This window comes from Pristiophorus japonicus, chromosome 17 (genome assembly GCF_044704955.1).
Source record: "Pristiophorus japonicus isolate sPriJap1 chromosome 17, sPriJap1.hap1, whole genome shotgun sequence".
NCBI classification, from domain to species: domain Eukaryota; kingdom Metazoa; phylum Chordata; class Chondrichthyes; family Pristiophoridae; genus Pristiophorus; species Pristiophorus japonicus.
In genome coordinates this window covers 106,132,703-106,155,114 of record NC_091993.1, presented here as the reverse complement: position 1 = coordinate 106,155,114, position 22,412 = coordinate 106,132,703, and the positions used below count along the sequence as shown (strand labels likewise).

The window sequence follows — 22,412 nt, the reverse complement described above, 5'->3', positions numbered from 1 at the left end:
TACAAAGTAACTATCAATCGTTTCTCCTTGCAGGATCAATACCCACTACCAAAGGCCGACGACCTTTTTGCGTCATTAGTGGGAAGAAAGACGTTCATGAAGCTGGACTTGACTCTGGCCTACATGATACAGGAGCTGGAGGAATCATCGAAGGGCCTCACCTGCATCAACACGCACAAAGGTCTCTTCATTTACAACAGATGCCCGTTTGGGATTCGATTAGCCGCGGCGATATTCCAGAGAAACATGGAAAGCTTGCTGAGGTCAGTCCCTCGCACGGTGGTCTTCCAGGACAACATCTTGGTTACAGGTTGGGACACAGTCAAGTATCTGAAGAACCTGGAGGAGGTTCTTAGTCGACTAAACTGCGTGGGGCTCAGGTTATAACGCTCAAAGTGCGTATTCCTGGCGCCTGAAGTGGAGTTCCCGGGGAGAAGAATCGCGGCGGACGGCATCAGGCCCACCGATTCGAAGACGGAGGCAATTGAGAACGCACCGAGGCCACAGAACGTGACGGAGCTGCGGTCATTTCTAGAACTCCTGAACTACTTTGGTAACTTCTTACCGAGTCTCAACACACTGTTAGAACAACTGCACGCCTTACTGTGTAAAGGAGACGAATGGGTATGGGGTAAAAGCCAAGAAAATGCCTTTGTAAAAGCTAGAAAATTGTTATGCTCAAACAAATTGCTTGTGTTGTATGATTCATGTAAGTGCTTGGTACTAGCATGTGATGCGTCATCATACGGGGTTGGGTGTATTGCAACAAGCTAATGAATCTGAGAGCTTGCAACCGGTTGCTTATGCATCCAGAAGTCTGTCTAAGGCTGAGAGAACCTACAGCATGATTGGAAAAGTGTTAGCGTGTGTTTATGGGGTGAAGGAAATGCATCAATATCTGTTTGGGCTCAAATTAGAATTGGAAACTGACCATAAGCCATTGATATCCCTTTTTTCCGAAAGTAAGGGGATAAATACGAATGTATCGGCCCGCATCCAGAGATGGGCGCTCACGTTGTCCGCTCACAATTACGCCATCCGCCACAAGCCAGGCACTGAAAACTGTGCTGATGCTCTCGGTAGGCTGCCATTGCCCACCACGGGGGTGGAAATGGCACAGCCCGCAGATTTAGTCATGGTAATGGAAGCATTCGAGAGTGAGCATTCACCCATCACAGCCCGACAGATTAGAACCGAGATGAGTCAGGACCCCTTACTGTCCCACGTGAGCTGGTCCAGTGTCCCAGTGGAAATGCAGGAAGAGATAAAGCCTTACCAGCGGCTCAAAGATGAAATGTCTATACAGGCAGACTGCCTTCTGTGGGGTAATCGGGTAGTGGTCCCCAAGAAGGGCGGGGCACTTTCATCAGAGATTTCCACAGTACTCACCCAGGCATTGTAATGATGAAAGCGATAGCCAGATCCCACGTGTGGTGGCCTGGTATCGATGCGGACTTCGAGTCCTGCATGCACAAATGTAACACATGCTCGCAGTTAAGCAATGCACCCAGGGAGATGCCACTAAGTTTATGGTCTTGGCTCTTCAAACCGTGGTTCAGGCTCCATGTCGACTATGCAGGCCCGTTTTTGGGTAAAATGTTCCTCGTGGTTGTAAATGTGTACTCCAAATGGATTAAATGTGAGATAATGTCGGCAAGCACGTCCGCTGCCACCACTGAAAGCCTGCGGGCCATGTTCGCCACGCACGGCCGGCTGACGTTCTTTTGAGCGACAACCGGCCATGTTTCACCAATGCCGAGTTCAAAGAGTTCATGACCCGTAATGGGATCAAACATGTTACATCTGCCCCGTTCAAACCAGCATCCAATGGTCAGGCAGAGAGAGCAGTGTAAACCATCAAGCAGAGCTTGAAGAGGGTAACTGAAGGCTCACTGCAGATTTGCCTATCCTGTGTCTTGCTTAGCTACCGCACAAGACTCCACTCGCTCACTGGGATTGCACCTGCTGAACTGCTCATGAAAAGGGCACTTAAGACAAGGCTCGTTAGCCCACCCTGATCTACATGAACAGGTAGAGAGCAGGCGGCTTCAACAAAGTGCATGTCATGATAGCGCAAATGTGTCACGCAAAATTGAAATCAATGATCCTGTATTTGTGTTGAACTATGGACAAAGTCCAAAGTGGCTTCCCGGCACTGTCATGGCCAAGGAGGGAAGGCAGGGTGTTTCGGGTCAAACTTTCAAATGGACTCATCCACCAGAAACACTTGGACCAAATCAAACTCAGATTCACGGACTATCCAGAGCAACCCACATTGGACCCTACCTTCTTTGACCCCTCCCAACATAGAGTGTTGACACTGCGGTTGACCACGAAGCAGAACCCATCACCCACAGCAGCCCAGCAAGGCCAGTTGCACAGCAGCCCAGCGAGGGCCCAACAAATGATTCACCAAAACCAGCATTTGCACCAGATGATCAACCAGGGAAAGAAAGGCCCCAGATCGACTCACCTTGTAAATAGTTACACTATTGAGTTTGGGGTGGGGGGGGGGGGGGAGGGGGGGGGCGGGGGGAGTGTTATATATGTAAACCTGTATATACCTTGTGTAGCCACCAGAGGGCTCATCCCCTGGAATCCCAAGTACTTAAGGAGGCCTCTCAGGCTGGAGAGGCACTCTGGAGACCTACAATAAAAGACTACGGTCACACTTTACTTCGAGCTCACAGTATCTTTTCAGACTCTTTATTCATACAGGAAACATCTGCTGTTGTTGTCGTCAAAATGAATTGAGGCCATTCTGGCACAATGGGTCTGACATGAAACAAATAACCCTTGTTGTCTCAGTTTGAAATTGGTTAGCCACAATATTCCAAAAACTGGCACATCTGGCTTTAAAACACATCTTCAAAGCTTGGCCATTAACAATACACCATTTATCTCAATAGCTTCAGTATGTAGCTTTTTAAATGGATGCAAAATCACTGGCTTAAAATACAACAACTTGTATTCATATAGCGCCTTTAACGTAGTGAAATGTCTCACGGTGCTTCACAGGAGTATTATGCAATAAAAATTTGACACCGAGCCGCATAAATAGAAATTAGCGCAGGTGACCTAAAGCTTGGTCAAAGAGGTATGATTTAAGGAGCGTCTTGAAGGAGGAAAGAGAAGTAGAGAGGTGGAGAGGTTTAGGCAGAGAGTTCCAAAGCTCGAGACCTAGGCAACAGAAGGCACGGCCCACCATGTTTGAGCGATTATAATCAAGGATGCTCAGGAGGGCAGAATTAGAGGAGCGCAGACATCTCGGGGGTGGCGGGGGGGGCGTTGTGGGGCTGGAGGAGGTTACAGAGTTAGGGAGGGACTAGGCCATCGAGCGATTTGAAAATAAGGATGAGAATTTTGAAATTGAGGTATTGCTCAACCAGAAGCCAATGTAGGTCAGCGAGCACAGGGATGATGATTGGTGATGGTGGTGGTGGTGGTGTTGGTGGTGATGGCTGAGCGGGACTTGGTGCGAGTTAGGACACGGGCAGGTGAGTTTTGGATCACCTCTAGTTTACGTAGGGTAGAATGTGGGAGGCTAGCCAGGAGTGCGTTGAAATAGTCAAGTCTCGGAGGTAACAAAGACATGGCTGAGGGCTTCAGCAGCGGATGAGCTGAGGCAAGGGCAGGGATGAGCGATGTTACGGAGGTGGAAATAGGCGGTCTTAGTTATGCTGCTGATATGTCATCAAAAGCTCATTTCTGGGTCAAATATGACACCAAGATTGCGAACAGTCTGGTTCAGCCTCAAACAGGAGATGGGGAGAGGGATGGAGTCAGTGGCTAGGGAACGGAGTTTTTGGCAGGGACCAAAAACAATGGCTTTCGTCTTTCCACTATTTAATTGGAGAAAATTTCTGCTCATCCAGAGCTGGATGTCGGACAAGCAGTCGGACAATTTAGAGACCATGGAGGGTCAAGAGATAGAGCTGGGTGTCATCAGCTTACATGTGGAAACTGACGTTGTGTTTCCAGATGATGTCACCAAGGGGCAACATGTAGATGAAAAAAATAGGAGGGGGCCAAGGATAGATCCTTGGGGGACACCAGAGGTAACGATGCGGGTGTGGGAAGAGAAGCCATTGCAGGTCATTCTCAGGCTACGATTAGATAATGGACCAGGCAAGTGCAGTTCCACCCAGTTGGACGACGGAGGAGAGGCGTTGGAGGAGGACTGTGTGGTCAACGGTGCAGGCAAGTCAAGAAGGATGAGGAGGGATAGTTTGACTTTGTCAGTCACAAAGGATGTCATTTGTGACTTTGATGAGAGCCATTTCGGTATTGTGGCAGGCGCGGAAACCGGATTGGAGGGATTCAAACATGGAATTGCGGGATAGATGGACACGGACAACACGTTCAAGGACTTTGCAGAGGAAAGGGAGGTTGGTGATGGGATAGTAATTTGCAAGGACGGAGGGATCGAGGGTTGTTTTTTTGCGGAGAGGGGTGATGACGGCGGATTTGAGGGAGGGGGGACAGTACCCGAAGAGAGCGAACCGTTAACAATGTCAGCGAACAACACTTAAACACACTTGCAAATCCTTCCCAAGACGACAAAAAAAATCAAAAATTCTGAAACATGAAAGTTTATTTCTGTGTATGTCACAGATATCAGGCTTTGTGAAGCTCTGTTTTATATGCTCACATTGTACTTGGTGAGTATATTCAACACAAACTGTTTCATACAAGTGAATCTGGCAGGATAATCAATTTGAATAGGTTTTATAATCTCAATTCTTCGAACAATCACAGAAACATGATGTACTCTCTCATTGATGTACATTGGAGGTCCACTGCCTACTTACAGTACTGGAATTAGTAAACCGTTTTGGGAGGGGTGGGGGGGATGGGAGAGAAACCTGTTGAAAAGTCTGGCTTATCTGGATCTTTGGATCTATCTAAGCGCCCCATAAGGATGAGTACATCCAGTATCACAGGCATTACAATCATAACAATGGAGTATACTCCATTCACATATATTTATTTATACCAGATTAGAATGACCTGGAAGCAAAATGTGTGTTGTAACATTTAGGTGCATCAGGACATAAATTCATGGTACTGGTCAATAGAGTTGATGGCATTGACACTCCAGAGGTGTGTTGGAAGAATAATTTGTACTGCCAGCACACAGACAATGCAGTGAGGTTTGGTTCAGTATTTGCCTATAATACACCATTGACTACACTGCCTAATAAGACCTTCATTGGCTGTGAAGCCCTTTGGACATCCTGTGGATGTGAAAGGTGCTAAATAAATGCAAGTTCTTTCTTATTTGTTTCTTAGTTTTATGCCAAGATAAAAATGTTGACGAGATTTACGTGGATAATTTCATTCCCTTAAATGGATTTGCTTTGTAATGAAGTCTTCAATGTGAATCGAATGTATCATTGGTAGAACAGAGTTTTCTGCCTCGATATGATTAAATGATAAATTATTAAAAAGTCTGAGGCACAAATATTGCAAAAAAGCAGTCTACTGAAATCCTTTTCCAAATATTGCACGCTGATTGCAGTGGAAACTTTTCCTGGCAAGCACTTCATTATTTATTAGGAACCACCTGTTCTCCCAGAATGTTAATTAGATGCAAAGAGCTGAATTTCTCACATTATGGGCACCGAGAATCTAAAAACATATCAATGGTGTTTCTGGATGGCAATAAAGAAACAGCTGTAGATTAAAAAAAAAAGCTTGCACTTCCAAAAATAAAACCCACGGCACTCAGCAATTTCTATCAAATCATTCTGCAAATTAAACGTCCCTGGGAATATTTGTGGAATGGCTTTTTTCGGGTTGTGCACTGTATAGCTCGAAAGCCATAATCACAGCAGTTTAAAAAAAAATAAAAACGCACACTTTTAATGGCGTATTGCTAAATAAGTGCCTACAGTGTGCGAGAGGTGTCTGCAATTTGCACCACGCCAGGTTTCGATTGTACAGTGGAATGTTACACCGGTAATGGAGCACTGCTGGTTTTATACTTCAGCATCTGTTCTGCTATTTGCAATGCTTCCTCTTTGTGATGTTACTCACAGAGCAATTATTTTTTTCAGATAGATATGGAGTACTGAGTAATTGTAGCTTTTGGTAGGGGCAGTGAGTGATATTTTCGTGTGTGTAATATTTTCTTTTTCAGTGTCATGAAATATCACTGATGGAAACTATGAAAATAACAGCAACAGATGTTTAATAAAGGGTTCGATTTAGCTGCAGTCAAGATACAAGCTAGTACATCTACGCAAGTCTAAGCAGAAATCCAAAATAGCAGCATTAAAGTACATTTTCAAAATAATCATATTGATGGAAATTCTACTGTATAGCATAATGCTAATAGCATTATATGCCTCGATAAATTCTAAAATGTAAATAACACTGACAAGCACGGTGCGGCAGGCCAGAAAGCACAATCAACTTTAGCACCTTGCCATTATGACCCAGGTTAGTGGCAACCTTACAGCCTTAATTTATGATAGTCACATTATTCCCATTGTTATTTTTCTATATTTCTCTCTTGATGGGGCCAGACAAGCAAGCACCTTTGGCTTATCCCAACTGGCATGTTTCCACCATGATATACTGGAATTCAGAACATAGTGGCCCTGAAGTTGCAGCATCTCCGGGTGCATACAATGTGCGCACGTGCCCGAAAAGGCCCTGCAAGTTCCGGGTTTCGGAGCATGCGCCTCCCCGGGAAAAAGGCCTTCGCGGGCAGAGATTTGGGCTATTTGCCCAATAAATGTCCTTCAAACTCTTACACCTGGTAAAAGCAGGCATAAGGCTTGCTTTTACCAATATAAATGTTTTAATAAATAGAAAAAATAAATGCTATTACTTATTTTTATATTAAAAATCCTGTCTATGAAGGTAAGTTTATTTTTAACACTATTAAAACATTTTTTTTTTAAATCTCTAATTAATGCAATTTCTATTAACTTTTTAAAAAGTGAAGTGTTTTTTAAATTTATGTTTGTGTTTTATTTGATTTTAGGGGTATTCTCATTGATAGTAACGGGAGCTCGGAGCTGAGCTCGGGAGCCTCTGAACAAGAGCAGATATTGATGCGGAGATTCAACATTGCCTCCAGTGCGCCAGTGCAGCCTTCGGCCGCCTGAGGAGAAGAGTGTTCGAAGACCAGGCCCTCAAAACTACCATTAAGCTCATGGTCTACAGGGCTGTATAATACCCGCCCTCCTGTATGGATCAGAGGCATGGACGATGTACAGAAGACACCTCGTGTCACTGAAGATATATCACCAATGATGTCTCTGCAAGATCCTACAAATCCCCTGGGAGGACAGGCACACCAACATCAGTGTCCTCGTCCAGGCTAACATCCCCAGCATTGAAGCACTGACCACACTTGATCAGCTTCGCTGGGCAGGCCACATAGTTCGCATGCCAGACACGAGATTCCCTAAGCAAATGCTCTATGCAGAGCTCCTTCATGGCAAACGAGCCAAAGGTGGGCAGCAGAAACGTTACAAGGACATCCTCAAAGCCTCCCTGATAAAGTGCGACATCACCACTGACACCTGGGTATCCTTGGCCGAAGACCGCCCTAGGTGGAGAAAGTGCATCCGGGAGGGTGTTGAGCTCTTCGAATCTCAACGTCGAAAGAGTGAAGCGATCAAGCGCAGGCCAGCGGAAGGAGCGTGCGGCAAACCAGTCCCACACACCCCTTCCCTCGGCGAATATCTGTCCCACCTGTGACAGAGTCTGTGGCTCTCGTATTGGACTGTTCAGCCACCAAAGAACTCACTTCAGGAGTGGAAGCAAGTCTTCCTCCATTCCGAGGGACTGCTTACGCGAGAATATTACATTGTGATGGATGGTCCAAGCCCAAGTGATCCCAGGATGTGCTTAGGCTCCTGGGATATGTGGGCCTCTGCTCTGGACTGCACATCTATGCCTCGGAGCGCAAGTGTTTGTTCCTCCGGGACCACCAGATACTTTCTTTTTTAAAATTTCAGTCGGAGGTATCCGTCCGCGGGAAGCCTCCGACTGCAATTTCTGGCCCAGTGAATTCTAGATGTTTTCACTTTCGAGCACTCCCTGCAACATTCTCAAACCTTGATGTGGAAGTCCACAGCTGCTCATCATCTCCAGGATGCCCCACCTGAATGATCTGTGATATCACCATTTTTTCCCTTCAGGGTAAAGGGCTTCAATTTTGGTTAACAATGGGCCAACACTTCTATTCTGTTAGGGGCAACAAAGTAACAGTTGTAAAATCGCCACCTTCCAGGAGCAAATGTCCATGGGCAGAACCATCTTGGTAAAACAACTACCCTGAATCCTGATGCCAATTCAGGCATCGAATAAGAAAAAAAAAGGAAAATACTGCGGATGCTGGAAATCTGAAATAGAAACAGAACATGCTGGAAGCACTCAGCAGGTCAGGCAGCATCGGAGGAGAGAGAAACAGAGTTAACGTTTCAGGCTGATGACCTTTCATCAGAACTGGCGACCCAGTTTGATGAAAGGCTATCGACCTGAAATGTTAACTCTGTTTCTCTTTCCACAGATGCTGCCTGACCTGCTGAATATTTCCACATTTTGTTTTTAATCTAATAAGATATCATTCTCACTTGCATGAGATTAGATGTCATTCTGTACTGACAAGTCTCTCAGCACTGGGGATAGTAATACGCTTGAATCACCACTGGTAGCACAGAGGCAACAACTGAGAGCAATTTTTATTTTTAGATCTGTCATGTATTCAAGTATCATTGTAACCCATGTATAAGCTGACCTAAGTTGTACACCTTGAGAACATTGACCACAAGGGGTGAACTTGTGGAAGACACTCCTAACCTGGACTTTCAAGTATAAAAGGGGAAGCTCCACCCACCTTCAGCACTTGAGGTCTTGGTAATAAAGGTAACTGGTCACAGAGTGACCTTCTTTCAAGTATGGGCCTCGTGTGCATTTATATCTATAGTAAGGACATATGAAGATCCATCCTTTCCTCTCTGCTTAGCTCTTAAACCCAAGCATGAAATCTCCTCACTTTAACAAGGTGAGCCCGACTGCACCCGGAGCATCACGAGCCACTGAGACAATCATTGCTTTGCAGGAAATTATTTTGTGCTCTGTCATTCCCTATTGGAACTTTCCAGTATCGCCTTCACCCATCACAAAAGGAAATATGACTATTGCTAAAACCTTTACATGCAGGTCTATCGGGAGGTCCAAAATTCTCATCCATGTCTGACGACAAAGTCAAATTCCTCAAACTGCAGACCACAACCCTAAATTAAGGGCCTCAGCTGCAGATTGCTGCAGGAGCTTTGCAGTTTGGATGAGTCTTGTTGATATTGCCTTAAATGGAAACTTTAGCTACTGTTGCACGAATCTTCAGCACTTACGTAGGGGCAGAATTAGCCCAGGGAGCTTGGTGAGTTGCAACCCTCAATTGGGTAAATATCTTCTTCTCCTCCTCCCATTTACCAAACATTTGGGTTTTTATTTCTGAAGAATATTCATTTTTTTCTATGGGTGATTAGCCAAGAAGTAGAGTGCAAGAGAAAAAAAATCAAAAGCTGATGTAAAAATGGCTTCATCTGTTGATAGAGGGACTTTGCACAGTTTGTCAGGCCTGGTAAGTACTGAGGTAAGCTGTTCAGCATTTTCCCTCCCTTGGTAGTGGGAAAGCTAATCTGTAAAAACTAGGGGAGGTTGATAAATCCAAAAGGCTCATTAGAGAGTCCTTGCTTGAGGCAGGCTCCTCCAGTGCAAAAGTCTCCGTTTATGGACAGAACAATGATTATAGTCAGGAGTTTTCTCATTCTCCCTTTTGTAACAGCTTTTTACTTTCTGAAAATGTAGTTTTCCTCAATCACATCACAATTTTATTAGTCATTTGCTTTGATTGACTCATCATGAACATAAGCACCTCCAGTCTCCGGCTGTGCTGGTATGGCAGGGCTTGAGAGAATGTCGATTCACATCAGCAGTGGTGATGGGTTTACAGATGCCGCCCTGTCCCATGAGTGTGCTTAGTCTTGCTTTACAAGAGGCAAGATGTCTCAAGGTTTGAGATGGTGTCGAAGCTCACTGAAGATGTTGCAAAGAGGTGGGTCCAGAATAGATGACTTCTTCGAGTATTTGTAGACAACACTATCAGTCATAGGTATGATTCATGTTTTGGTGAAGAGTAAAGAGTCTGCAAATTCCACCTCCGGGGCATTATTGATTCGGGCTGATTATATTAGCCAGTGCAAACAGATTGTAATGGCACTGGCTGCAGCTTGTTTTATTTTACATAGTATGTACAGCACAGAAACAGGCCATTCAGCCCAACCAGAGAATGCTCCACTTGAGCCTCCTCCTGTCTTTCCTCATCTAACTCTATCAGCATACCCCTCGATTCCCTTCTCCCTCATATGTTTATCGAGCCTCCCCTTAAATGCATCTATACTATTCGCTTCAACCACTCCCTGTGGTAGTGAGTCGCACCTTTTCGCCAATCTGGGTAATCAATTTTTTCTGAATTCCCGATTTGATTTCTTGGCCACTCTCTTATAATGATGGCCCCTAGTTTTGCTCTCTATCACAATCTTTCATAATTTTAAAGACCTCTATTAGCTCACCCCTCAGCCTTCTCTTTCCAGGGGAAAAGAGACCCAGCCTGTTTATCCTTTCCTGATGGGTATAACCTCGCATTTCTGGCATCAACCTTGTAAATCTTTTTTGCATCCTCTCCAGTGCCTCTATATCCTTTTCATATGGCGACCAGAATTGTACACAGTCCTCAAAGTGTGGTCTAACTAAGGTTCGATACAAGTTTAGCATAATTTCTCTACTTTGCAATTCTATCCCTCTAGAAATAAACCCTAGTGCTTAGCTTACTCTTTTTATGGCCTTGTTAACCTACGTTGCTACTTTTAGTGATTTGTACTTTGTGATTAATTCTTTGTTTTGGTGATGTTTATATGACCCAATGGGTTTTTTCCAGACATTTGAATGATTAACCTACTTATTTACATATGAAGGTTGAACAAAAAAGAATCCTTCACATGGAGCGGCGAATTTAAACAGCTGTTTCTACTCCAATAAAATGTTTGCGTAACGATATTCTGCATTAACAAAGACATCAATTAAGTTTTTCTTACTATCCCTTGGTCACTTCTAAATTAGTGTAAATACACTGTGGATTTCTTGAAAGTTTACAAGTCTTTTTTTGAGAGCCTCAAAAGATTCTTACACAAATATGCCACACAATGTACACATTGCCTATATATCTGGCGTCTCTCCTACACAGGTATATCCTAGTCATAAACATCTCCACTACAATATTTGGGATTCTATGCTTCTCACTGCTTAATGAGCCAGTTATATAGGGGCCAAGTTTCGGCCTGAGTTGCTCCTGTTTTTTTGGAGCAACTGGTTTAGAATGGAGTATCTTAGAAATTGCAATTCCCGACATTTAGTTTGCTCCAGTCAGTTGGAACAGTTTCAGTTTGGAACAGATTTTTTAAAAGGGGGCGTGTCTGTCCACTTACGCCCATTTTGAAAGTTTAGGCAGTGAAAACTTACTCCAAACTAACTTAGAATGGAGTAAGTGTAGATTTTTGTACGCTCAGAAAAACCTTGTCTACACTTAGAAAATCAGGCGTAGGTTACAAATCAGGCGTAGGGAATTGGGGGGTGGGGGGGGTGTTTAAAGGGAAGTTTACAAACATTAAACACTTCAGTTTTACAAAAAGAGCCATCATCAATAATAAATGATAAATACATCAATAAATCAACCAATAAATCAATCAAAAAAAAAAAATTAAAAAATATATCAATAAAAACATTTTCTACTTACTGACTGCAGCACCGGGAGTCCTCCAACAGCGTGCCGGGACGCCCCCCTCCCTCCCCCGTGTGTCTCTGTCAGTGTCTCTATCTCTCTCACACTCTGTCTGTCAGTGTCTGTGTTTCTGATAGGGATGGGGAGGAGGGGTGGGGTGTGGGGGGGAAGAGAGAAAAGGGGGGGAGAAAGGGGGGGGGGGGGAAAGAGAGAAAGGGGGGGGGAAGAGAGAAAGGGGGGGGGGAAGAGAGAAAGGGGGGGGGGAAGAGAGAAAGGGGGGGGGAAGAGAGAAAGGGGGGGGGAAGAGAGAAAGGGGGGGGGGAAGAGAGAAAGGGGGGGGGGGAAGAGAGAAAGGGGGGGGGAAGAGAGAAAGGGGGGGGGAAGAGAGAAAGGGGGGGGGAAGAGAGAAAGGGGGGGGAAGAGAGAAAGGGGGGGGAAGAGAGAAAGGGGGGGGGGAAGAGAGAAAGGGGGGGGGAAGAGAGAAAGGGGGGGGGAAAGAGAAAGGGGGGGGGAAAGAGAAAGGGGGGGGGACAGAGAAAGGGGGGGGGACAGAGAAAGGGGGGGGGAAAGAGAAAGGGGGGGGGAAGAGAAAGGGGGGGGGGAAGAGAGAAAAGGGGGGAGAGAGAAAAGGGGGGAGAGAGAAAAGGGGGGAGAGAGAAAAGGGGGGAGAGAGAAAAGGGGGGAGAGAGAAAAGGGGGGAGAGAGAAAAGGGGGGAGAGAGAAAAGGGGGGAAGAGAAAAGGGGGAAGAGAAAAGGGGGGAAGAGAAAAGGGGGGGAAGAGAGAAAAGGGGGGGAAGAGAGAAAAGGGGGGAAGAGAAAAGGGGGGGAAGAGAAAAGGGGGGGAAGAGAAAAGGGGGGGGAAGAGAGAAAAGGGGGGAAGAGAAAAGGGGGGGAAGAGAGAAAAGGGGGGGAAGAGAGAAAAGGGGGGGAAGAGAAAAGGGGGGGAAGAGAAAAGGGGGGGAAGAGAAAAGGGGGGGGAAGAGAGAAAAGGGGGGAAGAGAGAAAAGGGGGGGAGAGAGAAAAGGGGGGGAGAGAGAAAAGGGGGGGAGAGAGAAAAGGGGGGGAGAGAGAAAAGGGGGGAGAGAGAAAAGGGGGGAGAGAGAAAAGGGGGGAGAGAGAAAAGGGGGGAGAGAGAAAAGGGGGGAGAGAGAAAAGGGGGGAGAGAGAAAAGGGGGGAGAGAGAAAAGGGGGGAGAGAGAAAAGGGGGGAGAGAGAAAAGGGGGGAGGAGAGAAGGGGGGAAGGAGAGAAGGGGGGAAGGAGAGAAGGGGGGAAGGAGAGAAGGGGGGAAGGGAGGGGAGAGCGAGAGCGAGAGAGAGAGCAAGAGAGAGAGCGAGAGAGAGAGCGAGAGAGAAAGAAAGAAAGAAAGAAAGAAAGAAGGAGGCTGAACGGGCCGGACCCAAGACTTCGAGCTTCGACTTACCGGATTGACAGGTAGGTGGCGTCGGGTCCGGGGTCCGGGGGGGGGCGGGGGGGGGGTCGTGAGCGCGTGTCGGGGGAAGCGCTGGTCAGTCGGTGGGTGGGGGGGGGGGGTGGAGGTTGGTCGGGCAGGGGAGGGGTGAGAGGTCGGGAGCGGAGTTCGATCGTGGGGGCGGGGGGGGTGGTGGGAGATGGTCGGGAGCGGAGGTCGGTCGGGGGTGGGATGGTCGGGAGCGGATGTCGGTCGGGGGTGGGAGGAGGTCAGGTCGAGAGTGGAGGTCGGTCGGGAGTGGGAGGAGGTCAGGTCGAGAGCGGAGATCAGTCGGGGGGGGGGGGGGGGAAGGTCGGGAGCGGAGGTCGGCAGGCGAGGGGGGCGGGCGCATCGGGAGCAGAGATCGGGAGCGGGGGGGGGGGGTCGGGAGGTGGTGGGGGGAAGGTTGGGAGCGGGGGAAGCGGAGGGCGGAGTTCGAGTCGGGGGGGAGGGTGGGGGGCGGGAGTCATGTCGGGTCGGGTCCCGGTCCGGAGGAAGCAGGAGCTGGGCGTGGGAGGCAACCTTATACACGCAGCCCCAGTGAGGCAATTCGGCCAGGGCTAGGGGTTGCGTGCTTCGGGCCCCTCCCACACAGTTTTGGGCGCCTGGAGCTAGTGCACATGCGCGCCCACTGTAACGCGCACGTGCAGAGGTCCCGGCACTGTTTTCAGTGCAGGGACCTGGCTCTGCCCCCCACAGCTCGTGCTGCGCCGTGCCCAGCTCCAGAGGACCAGCAGGGAGCCGGAGAATAGGCAAGTTTTTTTTAGGCGCACTTTGTGGCGCGAAAAACGGGCGTCCAGGTCGGGGCTGCGCGTTCTCGGCGCGGCCCGAAACTTGGGCCCATAAAGTGTGCGTCACCCTGTGAAGGGTCAGCGCTTTAAATTGGCAATGTAATCAAAATCTTGATAAACCTGCAGTGGCAGGATGTGTGAGAAGGTGAATTATTGCACAGTAATTTTCATAGTCGTGCATTGTGATTCTCCGGCATTTCCCAGAGGAAAGCACTTGTGTGGAAGTGAAAATCATATCAGAGAAATGTCCTGCTGCTGCCAGTTCCTCCTGATTTGTTTGACAAATTGAAAGAAACAAAAATAGCTTGACTATACTTTGTTAAAGTACGTAAAACAGTAATCACCAGCATAATCATATTATACATAAAACACGATCATAAGATAGAGGGGATTTCCATAGCTAGATTAGGTCTTACTAATTTGATCAGTTAGTGCATAAATCTTAAACCATTAATAATCAATAGAAAAGGATTGTACCACCTTTGTTCCGCATTTTGTCGCTTTGAGGTGAGGACGTGATCCATCTGAGTAATGTACACTGTTACATGAAGTAGAATATATAGCAGCTTAAATTAAATACCTCCTGCTGACTGAGGATACATTTACATTTCAAGTTTGACTTTGGTGTGATGTGGTATCAGCTTCACTTGGGCACTAAACCTGTGTAGTTTAAAATCGGGTGTTGCTGCTTGACCCGACTCCGAGGTGAAACGGTTGCCGATTCCCTCGTCCGGGAGTCTCATTCTGCTTAACTCTGGAATTCAAACTCGGACTCCAGATTCAGGCTATATTTACACTGTAACAATAGTGTTGGTGCATGGAGAAAATATTTTGCATTGGCGATACAGTAGTAATGCAATTTCACCCTAAGTAATGCTATAATTTTGCTGTTGTAGTATATCCTTTAGAGGGAGTTGGGTGCATTAGCGCCTCCCCATAGCACCCCCAGTAAATGAGTTTGCGACCGGGCGCGGTGTCGCAAACGGCTCCCGCTAAATTCGGAGAGAGTGACGTCATCGCCGTGCATATCGCCCCGGCCCCTAACTTGGGTTATTGACCCCTGAAGCAGCGCGGGGCAATAACGGCGACTGCTTCCAGGGACGTGTACCGGGCGGCCAGCCGCTACCGGGGCGAAATTTAAAGGGGAGGTGACCGGCTGATGTGAAAAAAAATCTGCCCTTTTTGTCGGCGCTCCAGTTGTGGTTTGTTCGTGGGGGTTGGTTGTGGCGATCGCTCTGCCCGGCACTCTGCTTGATCGCATGGCGGTGGTCCAAGTAAATGGCTTCTTTTTTGGCTATGTATGCAGCTTGGACACTTCCCTTTAATTGAGGGAAGAGCCCCTCGGACACGGCAGCTGCTGAGGCGTGCGCCCCATTACTGCCCCAGGGAGGATTGAACGCTCCACTTCCTTCCGGGGGCAGTAACCCGAATTTAGCAAGCGGGGTGGGAGTTCCGCGTCTGGTGCAAAGTTTCCCGCCTCCCGGGAATGTTACCGCCCCCGGGAATGTTACCGCCCCCAAGCACAGGACCATCATGAATTTCTAGGCCTAAGTTTATAAATGATTTTGAGCACCAAAGTAATATGATGTCCGGATGTCACATGATCTGGTACCTGGCAATACTCCATTCTGGTTCAATCCGTAGGACAGTGGGATCGTCAATAAATTTAAACTGCAGACTATCCTCCAACTGAGCTCGATCGACACTTAATGAAACACGAACAGTGCCAGGTCCATGAAGAGATGGAGCCGAAACGCAAACGATTTCAGACACAGACCTCCTTTAAAGAGAGGGGGGAAAAAAAAGAGTTAATAAAACAAATGCAATGCAGTGTCTCTGACATTAGCCAATGTTGCAGTTTTGCAAGAAATGCGAACATGCTTCTGTTCAATATGAGGTCGGTGAGGGCGGGGGCTGGAGGATGAGGTGTAAAGGATCAGCTCCTCATGTCTGCCGGCGCAACTATGTCCAAATAACCGCAGGGATTATTAAATATAGATTTTCACTTACTATTGATAACCAACACATTCTAACAGATGCCATCACTGTAATATTCCTATACCTTTGAGAGCAAGAGGTGGTGTTTTTGCATCTATTTTAGGACTCTGAGCTGCATGCTTCGCATTAGCACATAGAGAAAAAAAAGTTAAGTGTATTCGTCCGTGTGATCTATGGTTTTTGCATTTCTGAATTAATACTTACTGCCTCACTTCAGTGCATTTCAAGTGTTAGATATTATGGGTCCACAATTCCACATGGACTTTTTTTTGGTGCAGTTGAAGAGGTACGTCTAATTCTTCAGTGGCCCAACTGTGCCAAAATAAAAGTTCCAAGTTTCGCCGGCATAACACTTTCATTTTGGAGCGGTGCAGATTGTCCTTAAGCTCTGTGGGTGGAGCTTAAGTTCTGCCAGGCTAACGATGGATGCTCTGAAGGGCTGAGGTACAGCATTTCCCCTTTTTAAATAGATCACTAATTGAGACTTTTTTCACCTCTGCAATCCCGGGCCAAAAGGCACCGTCCCCAGCACCACCAGCCCGCTCCTATCCCGGGCCGAAAGGTCCCCGCACGTGTAACTTGTCTTCTCTGCATTTTATGAACAAGGATTATATCTCGCCTCATTCTTTTCTCCCATGAAAACCAGTTTAGTTCGGATTCTTTCTTCATAATGAAGGTCTGCTGCCTGCCCCTAGCCTAGGCCAAATGGCCTCCGATTTACTTACCTGCGCTGATTTCTTTAACTCTCCTCAAGGGTTTTCTGGAGAGGCCACATACGCTGGCCTAAGCAGAAATGGAGTAACTATCAGCTGGCCAAAGTTCCCTAAATGGCCAGAATTGGCGTAGGTGGCTGGTTACGCCCCCTTTGGCTGAAAAAAAACTTACCTAAAATAATCCTAACTAACTGAGTTACGCTGGTGCAAATTGATTGGGGAAACTGTGCATTTTTACCTTAGGCCAACAAAAGCAGCCTGTTCAAAAAAAAATGCTGCAAATCACTGGGGAAAATTGAGCACTGGGTGTTAGGCAAGAAATAGCTTTGTATATGAAACAAGATTGGATTTTCTGCTCCTGGCTGCCTCTATTTTCGCCCCAGAGGGGCATCAATGGTGGTGGTGAGCTCTTCTGGGCAAGCAGCCAGCTTCCAGCGCCCTGCTGGGGGTTTTGGGGCTGGTTTCGCCAGGGGGGTGGGGGGGGGGGGGGGGGAAGGGGGAGTATTACCGCCTGGAATAGGCGAGCCGGTGTGCAACGCCCCTGGTTGTGACACTGGCTCGATTTTTGACTCCCATTCGATCCGTAGCGGCTACAGTGAGGTATGTAATGCCAACCTCAGGTAAGTGTGATTGGTTTTTTGTTTTATTTTTGTGTTTTATGTAGTGGTGGCGAGGGGGTATTTTTTTGGGAATGTTTTGGGTTTTTTTTTCTCCCCAAGAGCGCCCTGAGGCCGGCTCCTTAGTTCGGGATTTTCGCATTCTAAGCCGGTCTAGTGCCCGAAGAGAGGTGTGCAATGCCTTCCTGAGTGCTCCGCCCCACACTCAGGGCCCAGCTGTCCAATATTGCTGACTGAGGCGCAAACTTTTTCCAGGCGGCATCAGGACCGCCCTGCCGCCATTAACGCCCCCGAAATCTTAAAAGCCCGAAAATCCAGCCCAAAGTGTTTATTGCCTTGTGGTTATGGGAAGGGAAATAAGAAGCGAGAAACGCAGCACATTCAAATAAATGGTGAAACAATCTTGCCTCCCCGCTCACAGTGGTCATTGCAAGACAGTGGCCTCTGTGACCCGACAGATTTTAAAGCTATATATTGCTGATTATTTCAACATTGCAGGTATTATAATATGCTCCAATACAGTATTCAGGCTATTTAGCAAATGCATAAAGCCAATTAAATTTAATTAGAAACAAGAATATACACAACTATTTTATAGGTTGATAGATAGCAAACTTTTGTACTGAAATTCTAATGTTAAAATATGTACAGAAAATAAGACAAAATTCATAAGAAAATACATAAAAGTGCGTGATAGTTCAAGCATTCCAACAACTGGACAAGTTGCTATTTTACCTTGCGGCCAGTCCCTCGTGGGCTTATTTACTCTCGTACCAACTCAATGTTCATTTTGTATTCCCAATGATTTACAGGAATTTGATCAGCTCAACACCTGCTATTGTTGACATCACAATAGCAATTGTTACAGTTCCCACAGTTTCTGCGGTAGTAATAAGTTTATATTTGGAAAAAGCTCTTGGCCTTAACAAGATTAGGAATGACCAAGATACTCCATCAACCCAAACCTGTACTTATCACACAAATTATTTGCAACTATTACAGTGACATATCAGTGCAACTTAACTTAAAGAAAAAGCTTTTACAGTATGATTGCACCCCTTCTGGAATAGGCAAGACTAAATCTGACTGCATGATTTGATCATTCTTAGCAACTTCAAATGCTGTAATTAGTTTAGTGCAGCTCGATGACTGGCATTGCGATCTGGAATATGTCTGTTACAGTAAAATAGCACTTTTCACAAATAAGTAAATCTCAAGTGTAGATTGGATTCAGTGAAACTAATTGGGAAATACCATTATGGCTGACTGAGTCAGTTGATTACATATATATATATATATATTGCATATATCAGAGCATGATAGCATAGTGGTTATAATACTGGATTAGTAATCGAGAGGGCTGGACTAATAATCCAAAGACGTGTTCATTAAATAATTCTGGAATTAAAAAAAAAGCTAGCATCAATAATGGTGACCATGAAACAATTGGATTGCTGGAAAAACCCAACTAGTTCACTAATGTCCTTTAGGGAAGGAAATCTGCCGTCCTTACCCGGTCTGGCCTGTAAGTGACTCCAGACCCACAGCAATGTGGTTGACTCTTAACTGCCCTCTGAAATGACCTGGCAAGCCACTTAGTTGTACCAAACCGCTATAACAAAGTCACCACACGGACTGCAGCAGTTCAAGGCGGCGGCTCACCACCACCTTCTCAAGGGCAATTAGGGATGGGCAATAAATTCTGGCCTTGCCAGCGACAGCCACATCCCATGAACGAATACATTAAAAAAAAATAGGCTTAGCTTGCAAATAAATCTCCCTGCCCATATGTTGACATAGTGTCCAGTCTTTTATTCTCAGCTATTTTATTTTATGTAATACACTTGGATCTCCCCTGGCATTGCTCATGAGATTTAAGAGTCTGCAACATGGTTATGATATTTCATTGCTATCTTAGCCTGTTTCTTTAATGATACTGCTCAAGTTCTCCTTGTGGGAATTCAGATAATTGTGGCAGCTTGTAAGTTGCCAAGGTCAATTTCAGGTCAATAAATTGCTCGACATTTTCAGGCTCCAGGTAATAAGAACCCAGGATGATTCGCTGTTTTTTTTTTGTACATTAAAAAAAAGAGAATCATTTTAAAATGGACATTGGCTTACATACTGTAAGTGCCACCGAATGGGATTATCAGGACATACTGATTAATGAAAACTGCAATTATTATATTCAGCAAAAGCAGACTGCAGTCATAAGCACTGCAAAGGGAGCCATTAATGTAATGCAGCATCACAGTGCAGTTCTATTATGTTCAAAGGCCATCATATTTGTACAGTGGTGCTAGGTTTTTCCACTGTAGTTCATATTAGAGAAAGAGCATTTGCAAATTTGGAATGCACGGAACATACTCCAGTAGAAGAGCTATGGTATCCTGCAAGCCTCGGGCAGCCTTACAGTCGGATGGGTCATATAATAAAGGCTGTATTTTGAGCTACTGCCACCTGTCTGAGCTGCTCCGAACCCTCCTGTAATTAGCTATTCAGATTATTATTGGCCTGTCAGGACTATTTTCATGTAATTCTATTCTGTTCAACTCTGTTCATCAGAAGAGATTGAAAATAGAAAGCTGTAATTAGTGTGGATCTCATTAAACTCTTCCAGCCTGTGGCACTCAGCCAGAAATCAAACTGCATTATTTCTAATGGAATACAGATCGGTTCTATATTAAGAGCTTATTGACTAACAAACTGTTCTGCGCCCGAGTACAGACCGAATCTTTCCTTAATATGTTACGTTGGTCAATAGCTTCCTAGAGTACACATGGCATTTCTTGTTCTGAATCAGCATTGGTCAGGCTAAGCTGCATTTTGCAAAGAAATTACATTTCCCTGGCTTTCTCTTTTTCCACATTCAAGCTGCCGCTTTAATTACTAGGTATTAAACCCATCAAGTTCTACAAGTCCTTTGATAGTCATTTCAAACTATGCAAATTTCTCAACATTTACCACCCGAGAAAATGTTTTTTTTTTTGCAATGTTCCAATGCTTGAAAAATGTTAGACTATTTTCTGATTTTACAATATTTAGTAAATAAATGGAAAAATTGTACTTTTGTTCCATTATATCCTGTGTGGAATTCCTGCAATCCACTAAAAATTACTTTATTGTAAATTTGCAGTAACAATGTAACAAAAGAATTTAACATTTTTCTTTAACCATCATTGAGCACTGCACTAAAATATTGGAACTCTTCCAAAGGCAGCAAGCTTTCAAACCTTAAGAATGAACACAGTATAAAATTTATCAGGGAATGAGTTAAAGGCTGTAACTGAAGCGCAGGGTTTAAATGACGTTATAATATGCACAAGCTCTACTCTAATGATTTTTGATATCACCTGAATAACCTGATTTGGTTACAGCCTTGTAAAACACTGCCACATAAATCCCAAGTATCCATCTCAGTCTGGTTTTCATTGCTGAAATGCAGCTGCAGCTCTTAAAGGGCCAGGAACCCCCGATTCCACTATCTGAAAGCAATTTATGTTTTAACACAATTAAACGTGTCTTAAAAAAAAATTGCTTGGATTTTATTTCCCAGCAGTGGCAGTAATTTCTTCAAGATCTTAAGGTTATTGCCATAAGTTCTGACACTGCCTTTCGTAAAGCTTCACCACAAGCATGTTGACCACTGAGAGTGCATTGCCTGCCTGTCCTCTTAGTTGAGTAGTTGTACGCAAGTCAAAATAAAATGGCACCTCACTTACAATGCCATTGGCCAGCTTCACCAAGTCTGCCAAGTAGAATGCCTTCCACCTAATCTTCAGGGCACAGGGCATTAAGTTCAATTCTCTACAACTGGTGTGGATCTTTTTGACTTCAGAACAAAAGGATTAGCAGTTCCAAAATCAAAAAAAAAGCTCTGGAGAAATTAATGGGACTAAAAGCCGATAAATCCCCTGGACCTGATGGCCTGCATCCTAGTGTTTTGAACGAGGTGGCTATAGAGATAGTGGATGCATTGATTATCATTTTCCAAAATTCCATAGATTCTAGAACAGTTCCCATGGATTGGAAGGTAGCTAATGTAACTCCACTATTTAAGAAAGGAGAAAGAAAAACTGGGAACTACAGACCAGTTCGCCTGACATCAGTAGTAGGGAAAATGCTAGAATTTATTACTAAGGACGCGGTAACAGGGCACTTGGGAAACAATAATCGGATTGGGCAGAGTCAACACGGATTTATGAAAGGGAAATCATGTTTGACAAATCTGTTGAGTTTTTTGAGGTTATAACTAGCAGAATAGATAAGGGGGAACCAGTGGATGTGGTGTATTTGGATTTTCAAAAGGCATTCGATAAGGTGCCACACACGACGTTATTAAACAAAATGAGGGCTCATGGGATTGGGTGTAATATACTAGCATGGACTGAGAATTGGTTAATGGACAGAAAACAGAAAGTAGGAATAAACGGGTCATTTTCAGGTTGGCAAGCTGTAACTAGTGGAGCACCACAAGGATCGGTGCTTGGACCCCAGCTAGTCACGATATAAATCAATGATTTGGATGAGGAGACCAAGATTGTTGATGATGCAAAGCTAGGTGGGAATGTAAGTTGTGAAGAGGATGCCAGGAGGCTTCATTAGGATATAAACAGGCTAAGTGAGTGGGCAAGTACATGGCAAATGGAATATAATGTGGAGAAATGTGATGTTATCCACTTTGGTAGGAAAAATAAAAAAAGCAGAGTATTTTTTAAATGGTGAGAGATTGGGAAATGTTGGTGTTCAGAGGGACCTGGTGTCCTTGTACACAAATCACTGAATGTTAACAGGCAGGTACAGCAAGCAATTAAGAAAGCAAATGGTATGTTGGCCTCTATTACTAGACGATTTGAGTACAAGAGTAAAGACGTCTTACTGCAATTATATAGGGTCCTGGTGAGACCGCACCTGGAGAACTGTGTACTGTTTTGGTCTCCTTATCTAAGGAAGGATATACTTGCCATAGAGGGAGTGCAACAGTTCACCAGACTGATTCCTGGGATGGGGGGATTGTCCTATGAGGAAAGATTAAGTAGACT

General features: G+C 45.4%; 1 protein-coding gene across 4 annotated transcripts in view; it reads right to left on the bottom strand.

Moving 5' to 3' along the window:
* The window catches only part of plxna2 (plexin A2), a 513,884-nt gene that overhangs the window by 113,058 nt on the left and 378,414 nt on the right, over nucleotides 1-22,412 (bottom strand). For all 4 annotated transcript variants that reach the window (XM_070859435.1, XM_070859436.1, XM_070859433.1 and 1 more), the window contains one exon: nucleotides 15,655-15,822. In XM_070859435.1, the coding sequence (XP_070715536.1) occupies nucleotides 15,655-15,822 (168 nt within the window). The remainder of the gene's footprint in view (nucleotides 1-15,654; nucleotides 15,823-22,412) is intronic.